General features: G+C 27.1%; 2 protein-coding genes across 13 annotated transcripts; one reads left to right on the top strand and one right to left on the bottom strand.

The window, feature by feature from the left end:
* The first annotated feature begins 925 nt into the window (after nt 1–925).
* On the top strand, nt 926–12,064 carry LOC141528057 (uncharacterized). 12 transcript variants are annotated; one of them, XR_012479286.1, is made up of 14 exons: nt 927–1,207; nt 2,065–2,163; nt 2,227–2,325; nt 2,389–2,503; nt 3,691–4,211; nt 4,282–5,357; nt 5,475–5,762; nt 5,894–6,648; nt 6,882–6,928; nt 9,676–9,884; nt 10,215–10,312; nt 10,412–10,514; nt 10,703–11,131; nt 11,599–12,064. XR_012479286.1 is itself a non-coding variant. In XM_074243911.1 (9 exons), the coding sequence occupies exons 7-9, from the start codon at nt 5,284–5,286 to the stop codon at nt 6,606–6,608; spliced, it is 1,077 nt and encodes a 358-aa protein (XP_074100012.1). In that variant the 5' UTR covers nt 926–1,207; nt 2,065–2,163; nt 2,227–2,325; nt 2,389–2,503; nt 3,691–4,211; nt 4,282–4,452; nt 5,123–5,283; the 3' UTR covers nt 6,609–6,754. The 12 variants fall into 12 exon arrangements, 10 of the variants coding, with proteins under 10 accessions (XP_074100012.1, XP_074100011.1, XP_074100006.1 ...); XR_012479287.1 differs by having other exon boundaries at nt 928–1,207; nt 5,894–6,484; XM_074243911.1 differs by lacking the exons at nt 6,882–6,928; nt 9,676–9,884; nt 10,215–10,312; ... (1 more) ...; nt 10,703–11,131; nt 11,599–12,064 and having other exon boundaries at nt 926–1,207; nt 4,282–4,452; nt 5,123–5,357; nt 5,894–6,754.
* A 9,763-nt stretch (nt 12,065–21,827) lies between these two features.
* LOC141528078 (uncharacterized) lies at nt 21,828–23,663 on the bottom strand. The gene is made up of 2 exons (XM_074243934.1): nt 22,836–23,663; nt 21,828–22,774 (listed from the first exon to the last, which is right to left on the bottom strand). The coding sequence occupies exons 1-2, from the start codon at nt 23,630–23,632 to the stop codon at nt 22,696–22,698; spliced, it is 876 nt and encodes a 291-aa protein (XP_074100035.1). The 5' UTR covers nt 23,633–23,663; the 3' UTR covers nt 21,828–22,695.
* Between the last annotated feature and the right edge of the window lie 3,203 nt (nt 23,664–26,866).

The following is a 26,866-nucleotide window of genomic DNA, read 5'->3' as shown; positions in this document are numbered from 1 at the left end:
AAGCAAAAAGTATTAAAAATAAAAAATTACGTAAAATTTCAAAATTAGTATAAGTTGTGCTTATCGGAGTTTTAAAAGATTTTTACAAATGTTCGTCAAACTTAACAATTTTATAATGATAACTTTTATAGTTATTAATTATTTTTATGCAGAGTTTTTATGTAAAAAAAAAAAAACATTTAAGTAACAATATATATTTTTTAATAGATGTTTACGTTTATTATTTGATTTTTTATCTTTATAGAAATTATTTTTTTCATACTTCACTTCTATGCCTGCTAATTATAAACAGACCAAGGAATTCATCGTTAATACTATTTTTGGTATTTTATAATTATAAGGCTTCTTTTAGAAAATAAATTTAATAATTTTAAATCTATTCAACAGGTCCTTCTCTTAATATGTTCAGTTTTTTATATGAAATAATTTATTATTTACTCAAAAATTTTAAAATAATTAAGTCATTATAAAAGTAACAATTTAGTTAAAAAATTAAATGTGCCGTTAACTTGTTATTTCAATATTATTTTCGAATTCTTAATTATTTATTGGAAAATCTGTAAACATTGGAGTTGTAGGTTAAGTATAGCTTACTCCTCGTTATACTTATACTCTTAACCGCTAAATTCAAAAACTGGATTGCAGCAGTAGCAGCGCACTCTGTAATGAAACTTTATTTTCTCTACTTTTCGTGGACACTTCTGATACTATACGTTCGAGCTCCTTCTATCTAAGCTCCGTGTATATATATATATATATATATATATATATATATATATATATATATATATATATATATATATATATATATATATATATATATATATATATATAAATATAATATAAATAAAAATAATAATAATAATTATAATAATAATAATAGGCGCAAGGTAGTCTCGTCCATTTTTTTGTAAACGAGTGTTATTAATAGTATGGAGGGTAGAGATATTATCTCTGTCACGGCAAAAAATCAATAGATAGAGTTAAATAAAAAATTATAAATGTAGTTTTCGAAAATGAAAACATGAAGACCTGATGAAAATTCCATGTGTTAAAAAATTTATAAAAATAATTAAACATGATTGTATGAAAACTTATTTAAGTAGTACAACAACAATTACCACAAGTAACTTCTTGACAAAAAAGATGGACAGCCATTAATGTGATCAGAATACTTAACTCATTGTTATGGAATAATTATTTCTAGGTAAATTTTTGAAATATTAATTTATATTAGAGAAATTATAAAAGCATACTAAAATTAGCCGACGTTTAATCATTTGTAAATTTTTAAATTAATTCAATTAAAACTAAAAAAATTTTTTTGAAAAAATTGCACGTATAATTACTCAAATTTTTAACATGTAACATTTTTTAGTTTAATTTCTTTCTAATAATTTATCAATACAATAAATTATAAAAATTTTTAGTTCATGGATATTTAATTTAATTTAATTTAATTTTTATTATTAAAAAATCTTTTTACTTAAATAATATGTCAAAAAAAAAAACATTTATTATATTTATTAAATATAACTATTGCAAGATTTATCACTGAATTTGTTACAAGATAATCTTACAAATTATTGAAAAAGCTGATCTAGCAATTAATAATTTATAATCAATGAACATTATTTCGTGTTGACGAAAGTTTTTTAACATTTTTTTTTTTTTGCTCAGGTAACCACTTGTCAGCTCGTCCGAAGAAATTAAATTTTCTTTTAAATGATGGCAAATTATTCCTGAAAAATGATACATGATGTTGATCATGATCATTTTTTGTTTTTTCAGGATCTTCCAATTTTGGGAATTTTACTGATTTTGTTGCGAATTCAGGATAAAATTTATCTATTTTTTGCTTCAATAGAATTTCCGAAAAGTTTATATCATTCACTTTTCTAATTGCAATAATTTTAGATTTTTTTTCATTAATAAAAATTTCTTCATTTTCACAATAACTTCGGGGCAACTGTAATTTAACGGTTTGTGATGCGGCTTTTGAACTCAGAGCTAAGGCAGTTGAAATTTTTAATCCTCCATTACTAATGACATCTTTCTTTTCAGCTGGTTTGGTGTTGGTAACAAATGATGATGGAGATTGATGTACTTCCACAATAGTTTCAGCAGGTTTAATAGGAATCTTCAAAACGTCTTTGGTTAAAGGTAAGTTCAGTTTAATTTTTTTCATTAGATTTTCTTTATTACTAATGACATCTTTCTTCTTAGCTGGTTTCGTGTTGGTAATAGAAGATGATGGAGGTTGATGTACTTCCAGAAAGGTTTCTGCGGGCTTAAGAGGAATCTTCAAAACGTCTTCGGTTACAGGTAAGTTCAGTTTCATTTTGTTCATTAGATTTTCTGTATTACTAATGACATCTTTCTTCTCAGCTAGTTTTTTGTTGGTAGCAGAGGATGATGGAGGTTGGTGTACGTCCACAGTGATTTCAATGGCCTTTGAAACACCATTAGCTGATAAATCATTAGGTGATTTGGGCGCAGGATAGTAAGTTTTTAATGGCACTTGTTGAAAATATTTTGAAATTCGAATCGGAGAATTATTTTTTAAATTTTCTGTTGCGGTTTCCGAAGTAACCGTACATGGTATTGTGGTTTTTGATTTCAATGATTGGAACGGTTGGATTGTCGACTTCATTGACATAAAATTTTTGTTTACCACTTGTTTTACGGGTTGTCTTTTTGCCAAAAAAGGATTACTAGATTGTGGAGGTATTATATTTTCAATATCACACAATATATCATTATAGTTATCTGTAGCTTCTTTTTTTCGGGAATGTCTAATTCCTCTGGAGCCACATAAAAAAATTTCTAGTTCATCTCCGTCATCGTCAATAATAGATTTTAATAACAATTGGAGCTCTTGTAGAGATCTTGGAATCATACTCAAGTATTGCTTGATATTAAATCTAATGTTTTCATTACTAATTTCTTGTCTTAATGCGTTTATATGATTTTGTCTTTTCTATAACGAATTGAGGTGTTCTTCTTTTCGGCTTTTTTCCCGTTGTCAAAATTTGATTGTAATTAATTTCTTCGTCTAAAATTACTTTATTAATTCCGTCTGTAAATCAAACAAAAAAATATATAAAAATATTTTTAATCTATATTATTAAGAGTCTAATCAATAATATTATTAGTTATTGTAAAAATCAATAAAAACTTATATTATTAATATAAATTATTAAAATTAAAAGAAAAATTCATATGTTTTCAGTTTTACATATTTTTAAAAATTATAATTTTTTTTTTTAATTAAAATTTTTTAGTTGTGTTTTTATATGAGGCAATATATCTTTTTCATAATTTATTTTTGAAAAGTATTATTTAAATAATTTTCCTTTATCTCAATAATAAAATTGCTCTGTTGTAAATTTTTTTTAGAATTAAAAAAAAAATTTTTTTTTATAAAAAAAAAATTACTCGACAAATCTATAAAATATAAATTTTTAAATAAAGCAAAAAAATTTTATACAAAAATTTATAATTAAAAATAATTGTCCATCAATAAAATTTTAATTTTTTTAATTAAAAACTAATCTATGACCTGAATTTACATTAAAAAAAAATCTTTATCATCCAAGACAAATATATTTTTTTAATTATAAATTTTTTATTAATTTATTAAAAATGAAATCCAAATTTTATAATTAAAAAGAAATATTAATTTTTCAGATGTTAATAATCGGAGAACTCGATCGAGTCTACGAAATCAGTCGCTTATTCTGAAACGAAGGAATAGACATGACTCACAACCCTGAATTCACTTTCTGTGAGTTCTACATGGCCTACGTCGACTACCACGATCTAATGACAATAACCAATACACTGGTCTCAGGTATGGTAAAAAGTATCCACGGAACCCACAAGCCAGTCTACCACCCAGACGGTCCGGAAGGCGAAGGCATAGAGATAGATTTCACTCCCTCGAGACGACTGCCAGAAGGGGAAGCTGGTCGTCAAGTTTCCGGATCCGAAGGAATTAAACCTGAGGAATCCAACAAATTCCTGAGTGATTTATGTATCAAGCATTACGTCGAGTATCCTCCACCAAGATCCACCGCACGTTTGTTGGACAAACTGGTGGGAGATTTAATTAAGGAGACTTGCATTCACCCAACGTTTATCATTGACCACCCTTAGATCATGTCGCCACTCGCCAAGTGGCGCAGGTCTGCCAAGGGTCACACTAAGAGGTTTGAGCTCTTCGTCATGAAAAAAACACTCTGCAATGCTTATACCGAGTTTAACGATCTTTTTTTTCAGAGAGAACGGTTCGAGCAGCAAGCCAAGGATAAGGATACTGAAGATAATGAATCTTAGATGATTGATGAAAATTTCTACACTGCTCTGGAGTATGGGCTACCTCCTACTGGAGGATGGGGCATGGTTATTGATCGACTGATTATATTTTTAACTGACTGTAATAATACTAAGGTAATTATTATTTATTTTATTATAAATATTATTAAGAGGATAAGAAAAATTTTTTTTCGAAGATAGTCATATGATAAAATAATTTTTTTTCCATAACATTGAGTGTCATTGCAAAGATCTTAACTTGAATTTATGCCTTTTCAAGATTTCACATCATACTCACCGATAGTCAATTTATTATGATAAGTATTTCGACTTCATTCGAAAATGCTCTATCTCTAAATACATAAGTAAGAAATTACATTGTATCTTGAGAACTATTGACATTTATAAAGGTATAAGTTCACCACGACATTATACTCATCGAGACCTTTCATTAGAGTACCCACATCAATTTTTCATATATATATATATAATATATCAAAATCCATGTGGGTACTCAAATGAAAACTCTTCATGATTGTAAAATCACGATGAGCTTATATCTTGAAAAATGTCATTATTTAATAAAGTAATGGGAAATCAGCCGGGGGCGTGGCTTCTCCTTGCGGCAGAAGCAGTTACTACTGTAAGACGCATTTTTAAATCAAGTGTCGGGTGTTTACGTTTGTGTTTAAGTAAGAGTTTGATTAAATTAAAATTTTTAATTGTATTTATAATAAAATGAGGATTTCTATCCAAGAAGTTTGTAATTTCGCATGTGCTGAGCCTAGCCATAAAAGTTTTGTAGGTGGAGAGAGTATACTTGAAGCAGGACATCTCATTAAATGTGGGTTACAATCATCAGCCAGCAGTGATGATATAATTGCATTTTGTTTACAAACATCTCACTTAAAAGATGATCCACATGACATCGTGGGAGCAATTTCCAAGGATGGACAAATTCTAGGAATGTCATGCTCATGTAAGGCTGGTTTGAGTGAAGCATGCAAGCATGTAGTTGCTACGCTTTTATTTTGTAATAGGTGAGTTTCTATTTACAAACATATTTATATGTCAAATATTACTGAAAAATAATAATAATAATAATAATAATAATAATAACACAACTGATGTTCTTAAGCTTGTTTTTTTGTTTTCAGAAATGATGTTGATAAGTTGTCAATTATTACGTGCACTGATAAAAAGTGCATTTGGAGTGCTCCTCACAAAGCAGCACTTGAAAAGTATGAGCCTAATCCTTTAGGACAGCACAGCTGCTATGAGTTGAAGAAACAAAAAAATTTAGAAGCTTCCACTAAAAAGCATAAGAAAACTGAATCTCAGGTAGAAAAGGATTATCAACCGATAATACTTACTCAAGAAGATAATGATAAATTATTAAGTATCATGGTGTCAAACATGCATTTTAGTGCATTGGCAGAACACATGTAATTCACTACATAATAATAAAATTGCCTTTAAAAAATTTTTTTTATTTTTTTTTTTTTTCAATTTACTGTTTGCCTTATATGTACAATGTAATAAAGTAGACTAACTTGTGATTATTTATTCTGTTTAGAGCTGGAAGGCATGACGTTATTGAAGAAATTAATAATAATTCTACAAGTGATCCTATTAAGATAAATGCTATTTTTCAAAACCAACGTTCTTCTAAATTTCTAAACGAGCTCGAGCAAGTAAAAGTTAATCCTCTCAAAGAATGCTGCCAAAAAATAATTTCAAATTTAAGTGGTGACGTAGTTGATGTCGGCTTAAAAACTATGGAGTTCCACTCTACGTGGCTTAAAGAAAGACAATTAAGAATAACTGGCAGTGATTCTTATCAACTCTTTACATACAATAATAATAAAAACCCTGATTGGCGTAAAAAATCAATCAAATATTTTTATTCAGAGTCGGTTGTTAATTGCTACACTCAGCATGGTTTAAAAAATGAACCATTAGCGCGTAATCTCTATGACGAGTCAGAGCCATCTTACACCGTAATAGAATGTGGTCTTGTTGTCTGTCACAATAATTCGTGGCTTGGTTTTTCACCTGATGGTGTAGTATTTGATAGTAATAATATTCCTGTCAAATTAATAGAAATTAAATGTCCTTATGAAGGAAAGAAAAATAATTTTCAAGAAACCTTGCAAAAAGTCAAATGGTTAGTTATTGAAAATGGTCAAATTACTCTAAAAAAAAAACATTTGTACTATGCGCAAATCCAAATAGGAATGGCTGTTTTTGTAGTTGGCACTTACTTCTGGAAAACTAAAAAAGATAATTGAAATTAAAATTGACAATTTAAATTATTATTATTGAGGACAAGTGAGTTAAACTAGATTAAGATGATAGAAAGTGATAAAAGTAAACAAGCAGCGACTAAAGTATTTAACGAAAAAAAATAAAAATACAAATTTTTTAGAACACTAAACATATTTTACTTACGGTCGACAAACCTCATCAAAAATTTCTTTTAAACCATTGTTTGTTTCTCGCGCTCGTTTTTTCATTGTGTTTAAAAGCACTGTCCATTGAGCTTTGTATGGATTTTCTTTCAGATTTTCATCCACGCACTCTTCAATGTCACCAATATCCTTTTTAAAGTGTAAGTATGCATCACAAGAAGATTTTAATTTGGAGCATCGAAATATTTTTGTACTCTGTATATCACGAGCGTAGGTAAACCCTTTATAAAAGAGGACCTTTGATCCTCTGCTTTTCCCCGGGATAATAAACATAATTAAAAAAAATTTAATGAAAAACCACAATGAATTATAATAAAATAATTAAAATTAATCACGTAATTTATTTAATTTGAAACAAATTTTTATTTTACTTTAACTAAAACTTTCATTATTTCAATTTTCATTATTTAAATTATAAAAAAACATGTACAAAGACTTGCGATCAGATAACGAATAACGTAATTAATATACGGTGTTAAAATAAAAAAATTATAAACAATAATAAACGACGCTCGTTGTCATGGTAATATCGTGATTACCGATATTTATTTATTTTACAATAAATATAATCATAATTAATTATTATTATTATTATTATTATTATTTTATTTTTCTTAATATGAAATAAAATTATTGGGAGTTGTGCCTTTCATGGTTTCATATCATTCTCACCAATAATCAATTTATGTTGATAAGTATTTAGGCTGTATTCGAAAATGCTCTATCTCTATGAAAATTAATATATCATATTTTTTATGACATGAAAATTAGCAGTTACTTAACAATTTTTTAATTTTATTTATTAAAAAAATTATTTTTAAAAAATTACATATTTTATTTTTTTAAATTACTACATGTCAATTTATAAAAATTTTTTTGCAATAATTTCTTTGTCATAAAATTTTTAAAATTATTAAATATATTCTTACCTAATTTTCATGATTGAAATTTTTGTAACATAAAAATTACAGCAAAAAAATTAATATGAAAAAATATAAAAAAGTAAAAAAATGAAATTTTTAAAAATTATTTTTTTATTATTACCATTGGTAGTAACTATTAAGAAAATAATAAATAAATTTATAAAATAATTTTGAAGCTTTTATTTAACATTAAAAAATGAATGACATTAAAATTAGCACTTGATAATTTTTTTATTTTATTCAACAAATATATTCTATAAAATTATTTGCAGTAGATTTAAAAAAATTCAATTATTGCAGCTGTCCTCGGCGCAATAAAAAAATTTTCAATTCAACAAAACAAATAAATAGTTTAAAAAATTAAAATAGCACACTTTTATAAATGAATCAAACTAAAAGTACAAAATAAAGAATAGTTTAAAAAAATAAAAACACATTTTTTTAAAAACCGAACTAACAAATAGAAAATAAATTTTGATAAATTTAAATTAAGAAAAGTATTAAAAAGTTTGTTAAAAATAAATTAATTATAGTTTAAATTAGAATAAAATATATTTTATTTAAAAAAAACCACAAATAATTTGTTAAAAAATTTATAAAAATTATGAAATATATGCTAAATTAATTTTCTTGAAAATTTTTATGTCATTAAAAATAAAAAATAAAAAATTGACAGTTTTAATTTTTCAAATTCTAATTTTAATGATCCTAAAGTTAGCTGTCAGCTGTCAATTAAAAAAATTTTATTAACAAATTAATTACAATAAAAAAAATGCTTTTAAAAATTTTCATTTATAATGTTTATGAATTTTCACAGGTGAAATTTTTTAATTAAATTTTCTTTTCTGATAATATAAATTTATAAAAAAGTTTCTCATGTCGACAAATCTATCAATTTCAGTGTCACTTATTTAGATATATTTTGATAAAAAAAAATATGTACAATTATTCTACAATACTAAAGTTAGCCGATGTTTTTAATTTTTTTTATTTACTAATTAGAATTCAAAAATATCTTAAAAAAATTCTACTTATAGCTTTTTAAAGGTTTTTACAAATGAATATTTTTTTTCTTTTTTTGTAATAAATTTCTCAATGAAAAAAAAAATTCTAAAAATTTTTAGATGTCAGTTACTTTGATTTTCATAATTATTTAATGAAATTTTTGGATATTAAAATATTGTGGACTCCATTTTCAAATAAATGACCAAAGTTAGTTTAAAAAAGAAATGAAAATTAATTTAGCCGACATCTAAAAATTTTTATAATGTTTTTTTAATTGAAAAAATAATTACAAATCAATAAAAAAAAATTTCATTTGTAAAAATCTTGAAAAACTATAAGTGAAGTTTTTAAAAATGTTTTTTAGTTCTTATTTGTTAAATTAAAAAAATAATCAAAAAGTCAAAAACGTCGGCTAAATTTAATGTATAAAATGAAAGAAGTTTTTCAATTTAAGTAAGTTTATTTAAGAAATAAATTTTTTTTTATTTTTAAAAAGTATAACAATCAATAAATAACAATTGATTGTTCTCAACTTAAATATTACTGTTGTATATTTAATATTATATCACCCATATATTTAATTAGATTAAGCATAGTTATTAATGGGAAGACGTCCATTACCTACAGACCGATGAGTCAGATTACCGGTGACTTAGATAAAAGATACAAGCTCATCCTGATGTTACATTTGTCAAGAGCTTTAATTTTAGTACCCACATCAATTTTTCATATATTTTATATATTTATATGTATATATGAAAAAGATATCAAAAATGCATGTGGGTACTTAAATGAAAGCTCTTGATGAGCATAACATCGGAATGAGCTTATATTTTTAAAAATGTCAATAATTAAAAAATTACCGTGCAATTTTTTTATTAATTACTCATTTTAAATAATTTATTTTTTTCTAAAATTTTTTAATTAAATAATTAAAAATTAATTTTATCTCTCTTCAGTTCGTCAACCATTTTTTGCATTCAGAAGGCTTGCTGCCGATGAGGGAGCCGTTCAAGCAGCTGCTGGTCCAGGGGATGGTCATGGGCAAGAGTTTCAGGGTCAAAGGCAACGGGAAATTTGTAATTTATATAATTACTTATATATAATTACATATAATTACTTGTGAAGCTTTTTATAACGAAAATTTAGTTCCAGTAATCAATAGAAGGTATTTTTATTAAGAGATGTTTAACATTTATATCTCAATTCAATCATAATAATCATAATAATAATAATAAATACAAATTAAACTTTCAAGTTAATTATGTATGTATACTTAAGTAAAATTTAATAGTTTCGCATGTTTAAATATTAAATAATAAAATTATAAATTTAAATATGTATTAATTAAATAATAGCAGTTTAATTTCGCGCGCCATTATTGTCTGTGTATGGTTGTGGGCATGTCTGGTCGTGCAACGTCACGCATCAATATATTTCAATTGTCATTTGTTTAAACTTTTTTTTTTCTATTGAGCATTCAATTTTTCTTTTACAGCGTCTCATTATCAATCTTATTATCATTCTAGACGTGGATACATATTATAATAATGTTTTATCCATTTGAGGCTTCTTGGGCACATGATTTAAAACGATGTAAGTCGAATTAAGTGATCATCACTTGAATGTTTTTATTATATAAATTTTCAAATGTGCATTCAATTGATTAATTAATTATAATTATTATTTTTGCAGGGACTTGGGCCGAGAACGATCTCCTCGTCTGTCTACGACTGCATCGGTATGACCGAACATTTATATTTTCGGATTTATACGAAGACCATGCTGATATCTGGAAGTAAGTTTTTCGATTAATTTAAAATAATTTTCTATTAATTAGAAAACCTTTTATTTAGTTATTAAGTTATTGATTTAATTAGTAATTATTTAATTACTTAATAGTAAATTAGTAATTACTATAAAATAATAATAATTAATAACTTAATAAACCATGCTAATTATTCATGTACGGAATTTTTTTTAAAGCGCCATTGCCGAAGAACAAATATTTTGTAGACGACAAAAAAATTCAGAGCAAATTAAATCACGTTTTTTTCACCTTCTTGAGGAGGCTTTGATAAGTTCTATTAAAATATTTAAAAAAGTTGACTTACCACACCCTGATTAAAAATACTGATTGAAAAGAATTAAAAAATATAAAATGTGAATTCTTTTCAATTATTTTAATATACAGGTTTCTTTAGATATACAATTTGCATGGAGTGACCGCTTCTCAATTCTTTTCAATTAGTATTTTTAATCAGGGCGGCCCAACACCAATAAAATGTAATTTTTTGTTTGCAGGTTTATTTTAATTTATTTCACTATCAGCAGGCAGTGAGAGAAAAGCCAGCCCACTACACGCAATTCATCTATTTCATGAACTTGTGTGAATTAAAACGGGCAGGGAAAATGGTTTAAACAATTTGTATTCACTAAATAATTTTTTTTCAATTTCTTATATTAAAAAATAAAATCTTACGAATTAATTAACAAATAAAAATTACACTAATTAAAAATTTTAATATTTTTTTCTTTTATTTCGTATTTTAATTTTTTTTCAATTTTTTCAATCAGGATAAGCTTATATCTTTAAAAATATAATAATAATAAAATAAAAATAATAATAATAATAATAATTGAAAAAATTATCCTAATATTTTAGCCTGAACCAATGCCTAATTATTTTTACACAATTAAACACATTAATTTATACGAAAAATTTCTGACTTAAAATTTTTCTTCGTTGCCATTAAGTTTTTACATTCATTTATAAATTACATGGCTTTGAGTCTGTTTCTCGTCGGCTGTAGAATAAAATATACGCATTACTGAAATCTTCTTCCTGTGGCTTCTATTTACTCGTCATTTCATCATTATAGTGATACCACACATCTGTATGAGGATTCTTCGCGTATGCTGTATAATGCCCAGCAGAAACACCGTAATGACAGACGCAAGCATACAGATCGTACATATGCTTGCCTAGACTCAGTCCGGCTAAAGGAAATGTTACTTTATCATCCAATTTCATGCTAACGCACTCATGAAATACGAATCTTTTAAGATAAACTATGAGGTACTTAGAATAGCGATGAACGGTCAATGTTTTAGTAGCACACTTTGGACAAAACCATGGATTGTGTTCTTCTAACATTTCACTTTGACTAAATGCCTGTAAACAATCATACAAAGACAGTGGATGTGGTGGACGCTGTTTCCTAACGCTGGAGACGACAACAGGTAGCTTGGTAGTCAGTGGCGGAGAAGAAGGTGAGCTACCTGAGGCATCCCGACCACCATGGCCTCTTGGTTGTTTGCCAGAAGCATTTAAGAAAGCAATTCAATATATAATTTGATTAAAATACATTTTAAAACTGTAATTGAACTATTTCAAATACTATTATATGTTTTAAAATAAAAATATTATGAAACAATTTCCCTGCAATATTTTAAATTTTATTAAAATTAGAAAAAAAATTTATAATTTTTTACAAATTTTTTAGAACTTCTGGATGCGGTACAAGTGATACAAAATTTTTAATGGCTTTTATTATGGCAAAAATAGCGTCATTTTTTGATTCATTTTTCGCCTCATTTTCCAACTTCTCGTCCGTTAATTCGTCCGATATTGCCGACACTATATCCTAATTTAATTTAAAGAAGTCCATACTATTAATCAATTACTCTTTATTTTTTAGGTAATTATGTACAAGTCTGGTCAACCCATGCTGAACCATGTTAATTTTTTTTTTTAGTCAAATCCATCATTTTTTTTTCTAAATGTTCCTTTTTTTATGTACTTTTTAAAAAAAATATATATCAAAAAAAGATAAAATAGAAATTTTATCCAAAAACAAGAGAGCTGAATTTTTTTCCAACTTTTAAAGGCAAAAAAACTATCGAAATCTTTATTTTTTCCTTTGACGACATTCTTTATCATAAATTTTATGAAAAACTAATATCATTAAAATAATATATGTATATGTATAGCTACCCTAAAAAAATTTAGAAATTCGATACCTCATACTTTTTTACAAATTTCTGATAAACTAGTGGAAGCAAATTAGCGATATTTCTTAAGAAGAATAGCACTATAGTAAGAGAAAAAGAAACCAATAATATAAATTTTTCCTTGGGAAAGAACTAGTTAAAGCGAAAAAATCTTAAACGATCATTATTTTGAAGATTTTAATTATCTTGGATCAACAAAGAAAAATTCTTGAATCAATTCACATTTACTTAAACCAATAAGATCAATTTCGTGATTCAATACCTTTTTTCTTCAATACCAAGTTATTGAACTCTTTAGAATGATGGTCATACTTCAAGATTTTTTCCCTTGAATCTAGATAAATGTTTTATCAGCGTTTTCTCATCGATGAAAGGGGGAAATATCCGGCATTTTAAATTACTTACATTAAATTTTAATTACTTTATTTAATATCTACATTCCGATTTTGTCAATTCAATTGCAAGATACTGTTGACAGATTCGTGCTCAAGAATTGACCAAGAAGTTGTATATATAATTTGTCAAGATCTTTGAACAAGTCTTGAACAAGAATGTAACAATAAAAATGGTAAGAAATCTGGTATTTCTTATTACCACATTTTGATATTCTCTGCCTTTTTTAAGCTAGATTAAGTCAAGATTCTTGACCAAAAATCTTTTGAAATTTTTGTCAGAGATTTGACAATCGGACTTGATTTGGTATTGCTAAACGCTGATTTGATAACCATTTACATTCATGTAACATGTTTTTATACTGTTACAGTACTTGGTACCCATGCAGGAAACCCCCAGAGTTGACAAAAGGGCCAGGCTTGGGTCAGTACTGGGAAACCTAGCTTTGGCGTACCTATATTGGCCCATGCCTGGGCCAGGATGCTTAACCTAGCCTCGGCCATGCCAATGATCACCAAACCTTGGGCCAAGACTGGCTCACCCAGCCTCGGCCATGCCAATGATTATCCAAGTTTGAGCCAAGACTGGCTAACCTAGTCTTGGCCATTCATTGGTGACCCAAGCTTGGGCCAAGACTTGCTAACCTAGCCTTGGCCGGCCCAATGATTGCTCGAGCCTGAGTCAGAATTAGATTCCCCAGCCACGGCCATTCAATGGGAAATCCAAAGTTAATTAATCATTAAACAATAGAATTTTAAACAGTAAATATTTATTGCTCAACGAATATTTGTTAGCAAACGTTAAAATTGAAAATTCATTATTCAACCAAAACATTTGCGTATCGTCAAAATTGATATAGTCTTTAGAAAATTAAAATATAAAATTTACAGTTGAATTTTTAATATTGATAATTTTAAACATTAAAATTTATAATAAGATATTAAAAATATACAGAACGATGTACGAAATCTAAAGTAATATAAGAACGTGACGCTTGCATTTTTTTAATAACTAATAAACATTTGTAAAAAAATAGTTAATTTTCATCCAAACACAATATTAAATAACATAAATTATATAAATAATAAACCGTCACACTTGGTCACCATATAGATTTAGCTTATAAGAATGATGAGATGTGCATCAACTCACCGGTCGTATGGTGTAGAGGTTAGTCGTCGGTCTGGGAAGCGCACGGCTCGGGTTCGAATCTCGGTTAGAACGGACGCGATTTTCACTTTATTTCTATAATTAGCGAAAGTTAGATTTAAATCAAGAGTCACGGTCTGAATTTGCGCTAGCTCTACATCAAAATTAAAATAAAAAATAACACTTACAAAATTCTTTTTTATCATTTTTTATCAAATGGCATAAACCAGACTTGAAAATTAACTATTATCCAGTTCTGGTAACTAGGCATGGGCCAGTAGTGACAATCAAACGTGGCGCAGTTTTGATTACCTAGCCTGGGCCAAGATAGGCTGACAAGCTTGGGACAGCCTTGGTTAGCAAGCATGGCCAAGATTTGGCTACCACGCATGGACCAGCCTAGGCGATCATACCTGGGCCAATGATAACAACCAAGCCTGGCACCCTGTTATCATCCCAGACTTTTACCAAAGCTGGGCCAAAGCGGGTTTACGAGAATGGGCCAGAGATTGACAGCATTGCGCCAAGCGAGGCCCATACCTGGCCCCGTCGTATTTTCCTGTATGGGTAATCGTTAAGCCAGAATATTTCTCCAATTCTTTCTTGAATTTATCAAAAGCAGCTTTTGTCAAGAAATCTGCGTACTCGTTTACAAATGCACCTAATTCATGTTGAATATTTAATTTTTTTAATCCATCTATTGCCGTTAACAAATTTGTCTCTTGTTTCGACGTACTTAATAGCTGGAAAAAATTTTTTAAAAATTCATAAAGCGTGCCATGATAGTCGCAGATTGTCTTAATTTGCTTGTTCATGCTCTCAATTATATTATTGGTGAAATTTCCATAATTATTATCGATCATGAAACATGTTACCCATTTATTACGATTAGAATGCCAGTTATTATTAAAATATTCCAATAAGCATTCTGGTACATTATCAACAAATTTCTTGTACATACAATTGTAATCTTCTTCTGACTTAGCATAGATTAAATTACGCAGTAATCGGAAACCATATGCACGTTCTTCTCTGGTTAGTGGTAGTTTCTTCAGATGCCTGTCAAATGTCTTTGTCGTTTGAAATAAACAAAGAAGAAATTGCGCGCTTGGAAAAGCTTTCTTAAAAGCTGCTCTTTCAGTTAAGTCTTTATCGGCCATTACTGATTTTGTGTTTAAGCAAGCCTCTGGATTGAATTCTTTAAAAGTTTCTGCAACCCATTTCATGACATCATAGGTTTCAGATGCTAATATTGACACGCCAACTATTTCTCCTCTGTCAATTCCAGTCTGGACCATTATTAAATACAATGTAAATCCCAAGTTGAATAATTTATAGGTACCATCAATAAATAACATGTCAGGCCAATTTTTCATTGAAGCTTGCATTGAAGCATTGGTGAAGAATAAAGCTTGAAAATAACCGTCGTCTGTTGTTTTTATTTTAGTACTGCAATCTAAAAAAAAAAACATACCTTATAAAAAAAAGTGTAAATTTTTTTTTTATGCTAATAAAATCTATTTAATCTAATTTTTTCAGTAATATTCTTAGGCAAAATGTCTTGCATGTAAATAAATAAATGTCATTAACGATAAAATGGGCCCCTGGACTGAATGCCCTGTAATACTACGCAATTTTATAGTGGTTGAATATAATATTGCGAGAAAATCAAAGAATTGAAGTTGACATTACATTAGAAATTTTTAAACAACAAATAAAAATATATCCCTTGTGGAAATAATTCTCTGAAAAAACTCTTGACAAGTCTTTATAACTCTGAATAAGACTTTTCGAAATTCTTCACATCCCTAACTAAGTGAAGGAAAGACTTAATAAGTCTTCAAAACTCTGCAATACTCTTCAAAAGTCAAATTTTCCCTGCAATTTCGGAATTTCTCAAAGAGTTATTAAGACTTGATAAGACTTGTTCAGTTTTACAGGAAAAGAAGAAAATATTTCTTTTCAAAAAAATTACTTATCAGAATTAAATAAAACTATAAAAAAGAATTAATGCATGTTTTAAAAAAATTTTTTTTAAATAATATTTTCATCACGAAAATACTTTGATGGGCATCGAATCACTCATAGTTGAGCAAGTCAAAACATCAACAGCAAATGAAGTGCACTTGATGTTGGAAACAGATATTACTCAAAGAGTAAATCCAATCGGTATTTAATTTGGACTATCAAATATTAAAGTCAACTTTCTAGGTAGGAAAGAATTTTCTATCCACACGCTATCTGCTGGAATTAATTGATACCTAACATATTTTAGTTTACGAATTTACAGTTAGAATCTTTGAGTATTCTTAGTTTCTAATAGGTGGCATGTGGTTAGAAAATTCTTTCCTACCTAGAAAGTTGACTTTAATATTTGATAGTCCAAATTAAATACCGATTGATTTACTCTTTGAGTAATATCTGTTTCCAACATCAAGTGCACTTCATTTGCTGTTGATGTTTTGACTTGCTCAACTATGAGTGATTCGATGCCCATCAAAGTATTTTCGTGATGAAAATATTATTTAAAAAAAATTTTTTTAAAACATGCATTAATTCTTTTTTATAGTTTTATTTAATTCTGATAAGTAATTTTTTTGAAAAGAAATATTTTCTTCTTTTCCTGTAAAACTGAACAAGTCTTATCAAGTCTTAATAACTCTTTGAGAAATTCCGAAATTGCAGGGAAAATTTGACTTTTGAAGAGTATTGCAGAGTTTTGAAGACTTATTAAGTCTTTCCTTCACTTAGTTAGGGATGTGAAGAATTTCGAAAAGTCTTATTCAGAGTTATAAAGACTTGTCAAGAGTTTTTTCAGAGAATTATTTCCACAAGGGATGCTTATAAAAATTAATATCAAAAAGTTAACCAACATTCTTAAGTTCATAATTTTGATTTCATAAACGTTGTATAAATTACTAGTAATGTAGTTAAGCTTTAATTTTTTAATTTAAAAGTGAACTTTCATCCTTATTAAATTCTTTTCCATCATTAAAGTTATTTCAAATATTTTTTTAAATGTAGCGATAATCAAAATACACAAAAGTGATCACAAAAAAAATTTTTCAAGAAATATAAAAAAATAAAATCAAAAATTATTGGCGAGTAATCTCAATATTTATAAACAGGCAGAAAAATGATATAAATTTCTTCGTGACTATAGTAAATGTTGCATTTACATTATTTTCTTTTTCATTTACAAAGCAGTTTTAGAGTGAAGACAGTTAATTCTGTCAACAAATTCAGAAATAGTGCAAAGAGCTTTTTATTGAAAATTTTTCAACAATGATATCTTTTGAACAAATAAACCAATTTTGATGCTTTACGCAGCATTCAACGTCGCTTTTTTAAGTTCAGAGGAAGTTCAATTTCGGAGTAAATGAAATAAAAACTTAAAGTGAGCCCAAAGAAACCTTTTTTTCTATAATATTCTTGAAATTTTTCAAAACGGATTGAGCTCAATTAATTAGAATATTCATAAGATTCGAGAACAATAGAACTCTAAAAAAGACAAGTCTAAAGATTATAGCTAGAGTCGTCCGTGGCTACCGGACCCGGAATCTAGAGTATTGCCCGTGCAGTATGTTCCTGTAGTCCGTGGCTACTGGATCCGGATTTTAGGGGACATCCAAAAGACATAATTCAAGGTTCCATAAGGTAAATAAAATTAAAAATTAAATTTTAGCGTTATTGCATTTAATTTTATAAATAAAACTTATTATTTGGAGTTTTCATTTAAAATTGTCCCGCCAGATAAAGCATATATATATATATATATTAGGGTGGGTCAAAAAAATCGAATAATTTATTTTTGACTTTATACTCTGAAAAATAGGTTCGTAGACACCTAAAAAGAATTCTCTCCAAGTATAAGCTCTTAATTATAACGGGAAGGTCCTCCGCTTTGCGGGTTTCTATTTTTTTCGAATAATCAGATAAAAAAATTTATATCTCGCTTCCAACTGCTTGGAAAAATATTCCGTGGCATAGATTTTGTGAGAAATTGAATGCTTTACAAAAAAGGTCTCTTATGACTTTTTCAAAAACTCAACCGATTAAAAGATATTCATAGTTGAAGTTTGGCTATTTTAAGGAAAATATTCGTTTTTATTATGAATTTTATAAGTCGATGAAAAAAATTATTTCGGATTGCGGAACTCATGATTTTGTAGGAAATTTACTGCTCTACAAAAATGGTCTCTTATGATTTTTGATTAAGTGAAGCCGTTACGAGATATTCATCGTCAAACATTAACGAATATCAATATTTCCAGTTTTTGATCAATAATTCGATAAATTTTAATTTAAACTATGAGTTTCAGGAAAATTTACATAAATTTGAGTTTCGATCGATAAAGAAATGTTATAAACAATTTTTTTAATATTGTTTTCAGTCTTGAGCTTGTTTGATTGCATTAAAACAAGAAATTAGAGCATTTTTTTCGACATATAGCCAATGATTAGTTTAATTTGAAGTGAATGACATATTTCTTTGTCAAATTTAATATGAAAAGTATTGAATCAAGTGAGAAACAACCAGTATTTAACTTTTTTATAGATAAATTTTTTATTGAATTATCAATTGCAATATAATTGTCTATATTTTTAACATAACAGTACGCTATTACTATAAATAATTTCTTTTATTACAATTTGGGAATGTTTTTGATGTTCTTTGACAACTTGCAATAAGTACTGGAATTGTTCTTCATTTTTTGTCAAGCATTGATTATATTCACTGACTAATGCAACAGCTCGCTCTGCTGAATCATTGACAACTTTTAGTTGTTGAAAGTATTCTTTATTTTCGAGATAACTCTCATTAGTAGGCCATAATTCAACATCGACATCAAGAAAGTCATACGGTAGATCGAAGATTTTGAAAAGATTTAATGACTTTTTAGACACAAAGTCACTCAGAGTTCTCTGCGCCAATGAATTCAAATCTTTTTAGCAATTACAAATCTTTTAGCTTTAGAATCTGTACCTTCACGAGTATTAACAGCTTCAACAATACTTTTTTTTACTTCTAATGGAACGCCATCGTCAAACAGTGATAAAATGGCAAGTTCATCGCTCAAATACCATAAGTGCGAAATCATTTTTTCACACGTAGCTGAAGAAATCAAAGGATTGATATGTTTGTACTCCAATAAATTTTTCATAAACTGCAAGTCATGATAAGCAGCAGTTGTTGCAGAAGTTGATGAAAACCAAGCTTTTAAATACAATGTGACTATAAAAATACAGAAATGACGAAGACCATGCAATTCTTTCTGAGAGAGTTGGAATTCATCTCTGAATAGATACATTTTCAAACTATAAATGGCCTTAGCCATCCATCTAGCATGATGAACAGCACCAGGACGTTTGAAAGAAATCTTTTCTTGAGGCATTTCTCCAAGGAAAATCAATGATAATTCCAATAATTCTTTATCTAACTTATTATAACATTTCTTTATCGATCGAAACTCAAATTTATGTAAATTTTCCTGAAACTCATAGTTTAAATTAAAATTTATCGAATTATTGATCAAAAACTGGAAATATTGATATTCGTTAATGTTTGACGATGAATATCTCGTAACGGCTTCACTTAATCAAAAATCATAAGAGACCATTTTTGTAGAGCAGTAAATTTCCTACAAAATCATGAGTTCCGCAATCCGAAATAATTTTTTTCATCGACTTATAAAATTCATAATAAAAACGAATATTTTCCTTAAAATAGCCAAACTTCAACTATGAATATCTTTTAATCGGTTGAGTTTTGAAAAAGTCATAAGAGACCTTTTTTGTAAAGCATTCAATTTCTCACAAAATCTATGCCACGGAATATTTTTCCAAGCAGTTGGAAGCGAGATATAAATTTTTTTATCTGATTATTCGAAAAAAATAGAAACCCGCAAAGCGGAGGACCTTCCCGTTATAATTAAGAGCTTATACTTGGAGAGAATTCTTTTTAGGTGTCTACGAACCTATTTTTCAGAGTATAAAATCAAAAATAAATTATTCGATTTTTTTGACCCACCTAATATATATATATATATATATATATATATATATATATATATATATATATATATATATATATATATATATATATATATCTTATCCTGAGACACGGTAGTGTCTCGAGCCAAGTACATGTTTAAAAAAGTGAGACAGCAGAAAAAAAATCTCGAGACCTACCGTGTATCTATACTTGCCCCATATGCCTCCCTAACCTTGCTTATATTTACATTTTCGATATTTCCTTTTAAAATATAATTTTTTTTTATTATTTTGCAGAGATCTACGCTACTTAAGCATATTCTATTGATTTTACATACATTTTTCATATATTAATACTTAATTTATATATTTACTGGGGTAACATATTAGGCTTGCGCCGGTTTTGGAATATTCCGGATTTCACACTCTGAAAGTTCGAATTTTTTCATTTGTTGTGGTATGACTGAGTTATGAGCAGTAAAGAACGTGGTAGCAGTGGCACTTGTTACCTACACGCATGCGCCACCGTAGGTAGGAGTGTTCAAAACGCATGTGCAAAAAATGGGAGCGAATATTCAAATACCGTAACTAGATTGTTTCATAAATCTCTTTATTATTCACTTTTTTCCGTTTTTGTTTATTAGATTATTTTGTTATGATAAAAGTTGTATTTTTTACTATTAATTTTAATTCCATTATTCATTATAACTTATGAATAATTTAAATTATTTTGTTCAATAAAAACATAAACGTTGTATTTTTTACTGTTAATTATTCATTAAAATTTATGAATAGTTTTAAATGGAAAACAATTATGATAAGGATTTTATATTTCAATAATTATTTTTAACAGCTGTATTATAAACAAAGTGGTTGTATTTATTTCTTAATACCATTTTCTTATAATTATAACCATTATTTTTTACCAAATTTTTGCTTATATCTTAACATCCACTTGATTTTCACAAATAAAAAATACATATTAAAATGATTTCATAAAAGTACAGACTCGTATATCTTATCTTTAATTTATAGAATAGTTTCTATCATGTCAGATCTATTCCTAATTTTCACATAAAACTTTTATCTTAGTACTTAAAATCAGATTAGAAAAATTTTTAATTAACATACCAAAGCTATGATTGTTTACAACATAATAAGATCATTTGGTCAATATTCAAACGATGTACTTATAAATTAAAATTTACATCATATTATTACTTATATAATTGAGTATCAAATAATCATAACTAATATCTAATCATTCAATAAGCTTTCAAATAAATATCATAATAATCCTCTAAAATTACAAACTTGGATAATCTTTAATTTCAAGCACGGTTTCTGTCATGGAAGATCCATCTCTAATTCTCACATAAAACTTCTTATCTGAGTACTTATTATTTAACGACAAAAATACTTAATCAACATATTTTAATTGTAATTATTTTTTATATAATAATAATAATAATAATAATACTATTCTATCAACATTTAAATGTAGAATGTATATATATATATATATATATATATATATATATATATATATATATATATATATATATATATATATATATATATATTATTTTTCATAAAAAAATTACTTATCTTTAAACTACCAATGAACTTTCGAAAAAATATCAAAATAATAATTTAATAACACAGATTCTGATAACCTTCAGTTTCTAGGACAGTTTTTGTCATGTCTGATCAATTTCTAATTTTCATATGAAACTTATTACCTGAGTACTCATTATTTGACAAGAAAAATATCTAATCAATATATTTCAGTTACAATTATTTTCTATGTTATAATAATACTATTTTGTCATCATTTTAATGTAGCATTTTTATGTAAAATTTTCCATTAAATTGATACTTATATTTAAAAATTCAATAAACTTCCAGAATAAACATCAAAATAATTTTACTCTTATACTTGAGCTAACAATGAATGTATCAAAATGTAACAGGCATCTTAACTTTTTGGATTTTCTTAGATTATCAATAACTTTTTTATTTAGTAATTATATAATCGCAAGTGGAATAAACTCAATAATACACATTTTAGATTCATCACGTCTTGGTTAAAATTTTACATTTCTAGAAACGAACTTTGCATCTAAATGGTCATTAAATAAACATTTATGCAATCAATTTTTAGTTTTGAAAATATGAATCTAAAATTGATTTTGAATTAAATTATCTTTTCACTAAGTATTATTAAATTAAGTGTTATTAAATATTTGATCAAATGATTGTTATTAAAATGTTCAAGTCTGTATGAGAACTACAAAAACTTTATAAGTATCTTGCCATTATTAATAATTATATATAAACCTTGATCAAATAATTTTCATTGAAAATTTCTGAGCCTGTATCAAAACTATGAATAGTTCATGAAAAATTATCCTGTCAGCATCCACTTGCTAATACTTATCATGAAAGAAAAATTCCTTCACATTTTTACTCTGGTTATGCAGTTGAAAAAAGCGACTTCTCCAGTAACTAAAAATTCAGAAAAGAATAATTGTAATGTTATAAATTGAATATTTCTATCAGTACTTACGCTGCATCACGCTCGCCTTGATATCGTCCCCTCCTTCGGTTTCTTGTCGGTCCAGGTACATAGTCTTGATTCAAGTAATTGCCATTATTTAAATAACCTCTATTGTAGCGCGCATTTTGGTTTCGAGCATTATTATTAAAAAATCTTTCAATCTGATTATGATAATAGTTGTCAATGTCATAATTGTTGTCGCCATCATTCCAATCTAGTTCATTTTGACGCAAGTTTTGCCTCATTGCTTTATTATTATTATTATTATTCTGTCCTCTCATGTTTCCACGATGATTATTATTATTGTTATTTTGATTTTGATTCAGCATTACTCTTCTGATTTGCTCTCTGACATCACCATCCTCTCCTGCGCCAAATAAATTCACGTAAGCCTGACGTGCTCTACTAGCTTGATTTTCAGCAGCACGAATAATATTTCTCAACCTATCACGTCTTGCATTAGCGATTCTTTCTTCGGCGTCATCTCTAGGATCAGCATCATCATCTCGAAGACCAGGATCATTACCATTGCCATTTTCATTATTTACAAGACCTTCCTGTTGTCTATTTTGATTATTCATTTGATGGACTGGAATAATCTGATTATTTATTTGATTAGCTGCATTGCCTACATTATTTGCTGGAGGCAAATTTTGATTTTGTTGATTATCAACGTTTCCTGGGTTGAATTCTGCCGCGTTCGGATCTAATGGGTGAGCATGCTGACCAACTTGCATCCGATTGCCGCTCAAATTAACGTTTTGAAGCAAATCCTCAAGAAATGCTTCATCATCTTCAATCTCCATGTTTTTTTTTTTGCTCTAACAACTTAAGACAGAAAAAAAAATCAATTACAAACAACATTACCAAAATTAGATATTTATATTATGTATGATGTTGATTATTATATAAAAATTAATACTTACTCAAATATATATATATATATATATATATATATATATATATATATATATATATATATATATATATATATTTTTATTCTTTTCGACAAACTAGATCAATTAATTTTAACAAGTTATATCATCCACGTGGCTTTATTGTTTTTTTAGTAGTACCTTCTAACATATATAATTTTTATACTTATATATTTTTATTTTCAATAAACAAGATCTCGATAACTGATTAATCAGTTATTTAAAAAATTCCTGGTACATGAGTACAGAGTGGTTTCCTCGGTTTATCCTTTCCTTGATTTTTGAACGATCATATGCAAGGTTATGTGCAACTGTATCAAATGCCGAGTTTACATATAGTCTACACGAGATTTAATATCAAATAATTAATCACTGTTTATATCACCTCAAGATGTCGCCGCTTATTTGAGATGAAAATAATTTCAAATAAGCATTCAGGTAATTAATTACGAAATACTCATAAAATTTGCATACGTAAGTATTTACACTCTGACACTGTTGTTGACTATATTTTGCAATTATAATTTTAACAAATTTTTATAATTTTTATTTTATACTCTATAAATTGTGCGTCGATAATTATGAAACGTCAGTAAGTATGAATTCTATCATGCCGACTTAATTTTTGCTGTGAGTTTTATATCTAATAGTTTGATAAATATAAACTTAGTGTGATGAAAATAAAAACTTTGGAAAATTATTTTTTTATTAACCACGAGATTCTTCGTAAAATAGAAACTTATTTTTGACGTAGTATAGACTACTACTTATGATGTTTATTAATAATTAATATTATAATTATTACATATTTTACTTTTGCTTAGCTATTATTGTTTTAAACTATATATTTTAAGGTTAGAGTCTTATTTTGTTATGCCAAGTGGTATGTTACAATTTTGATTAGTAATTTTGTAAAAGAAATTAAATATTTTTTTCATAATTATATTTTTTTCCAGCTTGAGTATTTTTAAGTAATTTGTTTTTAATAAAATTATATTGGAATCACATCGATAGAAAAATAGTTAAAAAGGCTAACGAATATTTAATATTATTAAATTGAACAATAAATAGCATTTTATTATAAAGTGTTTTCGTTATAATAATTAATTAATTCGATTTTTTTCTTACAGGTACTGTTACTGCCATTGTTATTTGTGAATTATTGATGATTGAAATGGAATTGCTCATATTATCTGCTGTCAATTAGCAGTCATTTTTAATATTCTACTGGTCTAACATTGTATACATTATCTGCTTCTAATCAGCAGTCAATTTTTTTATTCTGCTTGTCCAGCAGTTTTAATTATATTATTACTATCTGCTTCGAAAAAGCAGTCAAAATAAAATTAAAATTTACAATATTTTCTAAAATTTTTAAAACCAGATATTTTTATAAAATTAATGATTATAATTAATGTTCAATTTTATAAATATTATTTACTAAGATTTGTATTTGCTTCTGCTACGAAGAAGCAGTTACAATTGCATATAGAGGTTGTCAAGTGTAATTTTATATAAGTAGTTAGAAATTACCATATCCTTTACCCGCGAAAATGTTTTGAAATTTATGATTACAGATTAATTTTCAAATACATATTTTATTTATGTAAATCAATAAACTTGATACAATTAATTTACATAATTTTTTGACTATTCTTAATCTGAGAAAAGATCATATATATTCTTTATGATTGTACGACAGACTCTAGTACTGATTATGATTATTATTATTATTATTATTCTATAGATTAATTTAAATGAACCTATAGATTTCTTATTATTAATTACTAAAATTTATCATTTAAGTGCTTTTCGCCTTACGATTAAGTATTCAACAAAATATTTTATAATATAAGTTATTAATAAAAATTAACTATTCTGATATAAATTTTAAGTTGTTATTATTTAATATAACCACGGAAATCGATCATAAAGTTGATTTTTCTGTCATTTTAGAAGGTCAAAAATTACTTGACGATCATATTGATTACTTTGCATATCTTTTATCTAATCAGTTTGGTTACCAATGTATAGAATCATGGAAAGTCCAGTTGCCTAATTTACTCATTCCTCTTGATCCAAGTAAAGAACACATCCAAATATTACATAGTCGAGATTCTGAGTATACTCACATTAAAAATGATAATTTTGCGTCTGACCATTGGGTTTGTTCTTTTTACAATACGAAAAAATTTATATTTTTGATTCAACTAGAACTGTCACTGCAGATAACGAGCTTCATGAAAAACATAAAATTGTTCTACGACGTCTTTATCCGAATTTTGTGTTTAACTCTAATACTGTTGAATTTCCAGCAGTTCAAATACAGAAAGGCTGTAATGATTGTGGTATTTATGCTATAGCGTTTGCTGTTTCGTTAGCACTAGGATCGTGGCCAGTAGAAAGTCTCGTTCGTTATGTTTATTATCAAATGCGCCCACATTTGATTGAAATCTTTAAAAGTAATCTTATAACAGGATTCCCTATCGAAAAAAATTAATACTGTAGAAAATAAAACTGCTCGGAAAAGAACAATTCGATGTATTTATTCAAAGAAAAATTTGACAGCAAATGAAAATATGCCAGTCAAGTTACGCAAAACAAAAAAAACCTCTAATTTTGAATCTAGCAACGAAACTAGTTTTGTTACTGCAAAATTCATAGAAAATGAAAATTTATCTGCTGATTTTAGCAAGCAAATCAAATTGGGGAATGAAAAAACGATTGAATCTTCTAATAGAAAAAATAGAAGTCTTTCTAAATCCAACAAACCAACAAATGAACTTGTAAACATCAAAAAGAAAAAAGATCAAATTCCATCACTTAACGAAAATTATTTAGACATGATTAGTCAAGGGAATAAGCTAATAGATCAACACATGTATCATTTTAAAGAATTACTCAGTATCTGTTCTGATTACAATCATCGTGATACTTTATATCTACAAAGGTTAGAGAATATTGAACCTGTAGCACCGACAAATAAACATATTCAAATATTGTACAGTGGAATTTCAAAACATTGGACTTGTAGCTTTTATGATTCAAACAAGTTTTTATTTATGACTCATTAAACAAAGGGGAACTAGATAATGACCAATTAGT

This window comes from Cotesia typhae, unplaced genomic scaffold (genome assembly GCF_013202065.1).
Source record: "Cotesia typhae breed Kobodo isofemale line unplaced genomic scaffold, CoteBio_Ctyphae contig_42, whole genome shotgun sequence".
Classification (NCBI taxonomy): Eukaryota; Metazoa; Arthropoda; class Insecta; order Hymenoptera; family Braconidae; genus Cotesia; species Cotesia typhae.
Note: the sequence above shows the minus strand (reverse complement) of the source record. Positions and strands in the feature narration are given on the sequence as shown.

Bases quoted from the DNA above. Each gene is read 5' to 3' on its own strand.
- LOC141528057 (XM_074243909.1), top strand. From the start codon at position 5,056: ATGAGGATTTCTATCCAAGAAGTTTGTAATTTCGCATGTGCTGAGCCT. The intron at 5,358-5,474 runs GTGAGTTTCTAT...TTTTGTTTTCAG, and splicing joins ACGCTTTTATTTTGTAATAG to AAATGATGTTGATAAGTTGT. The intron at 5,763-5,893 runs GTAATTCACTAC...TATTCTGTTTAG, and splicing joins AGTGCATTGGCAGAACACAT to AGCTGGAAGGCATGACGTTA.
- LOC141528078 (XM_074243934.1), bottom strand. From the start codon at position 23,632: ATGGAGATTGAAGATGATGAAGCATTTCTTGAGGATTTGCTTCAAAAC. The intron at 22,775-22,835 runs GTAAGTACTGAT...CTGAATTTTTAG, and splicing joins CAAGGCGAGCGTGATGCAGC to TTACTGGAGAAGTCGCTTTT.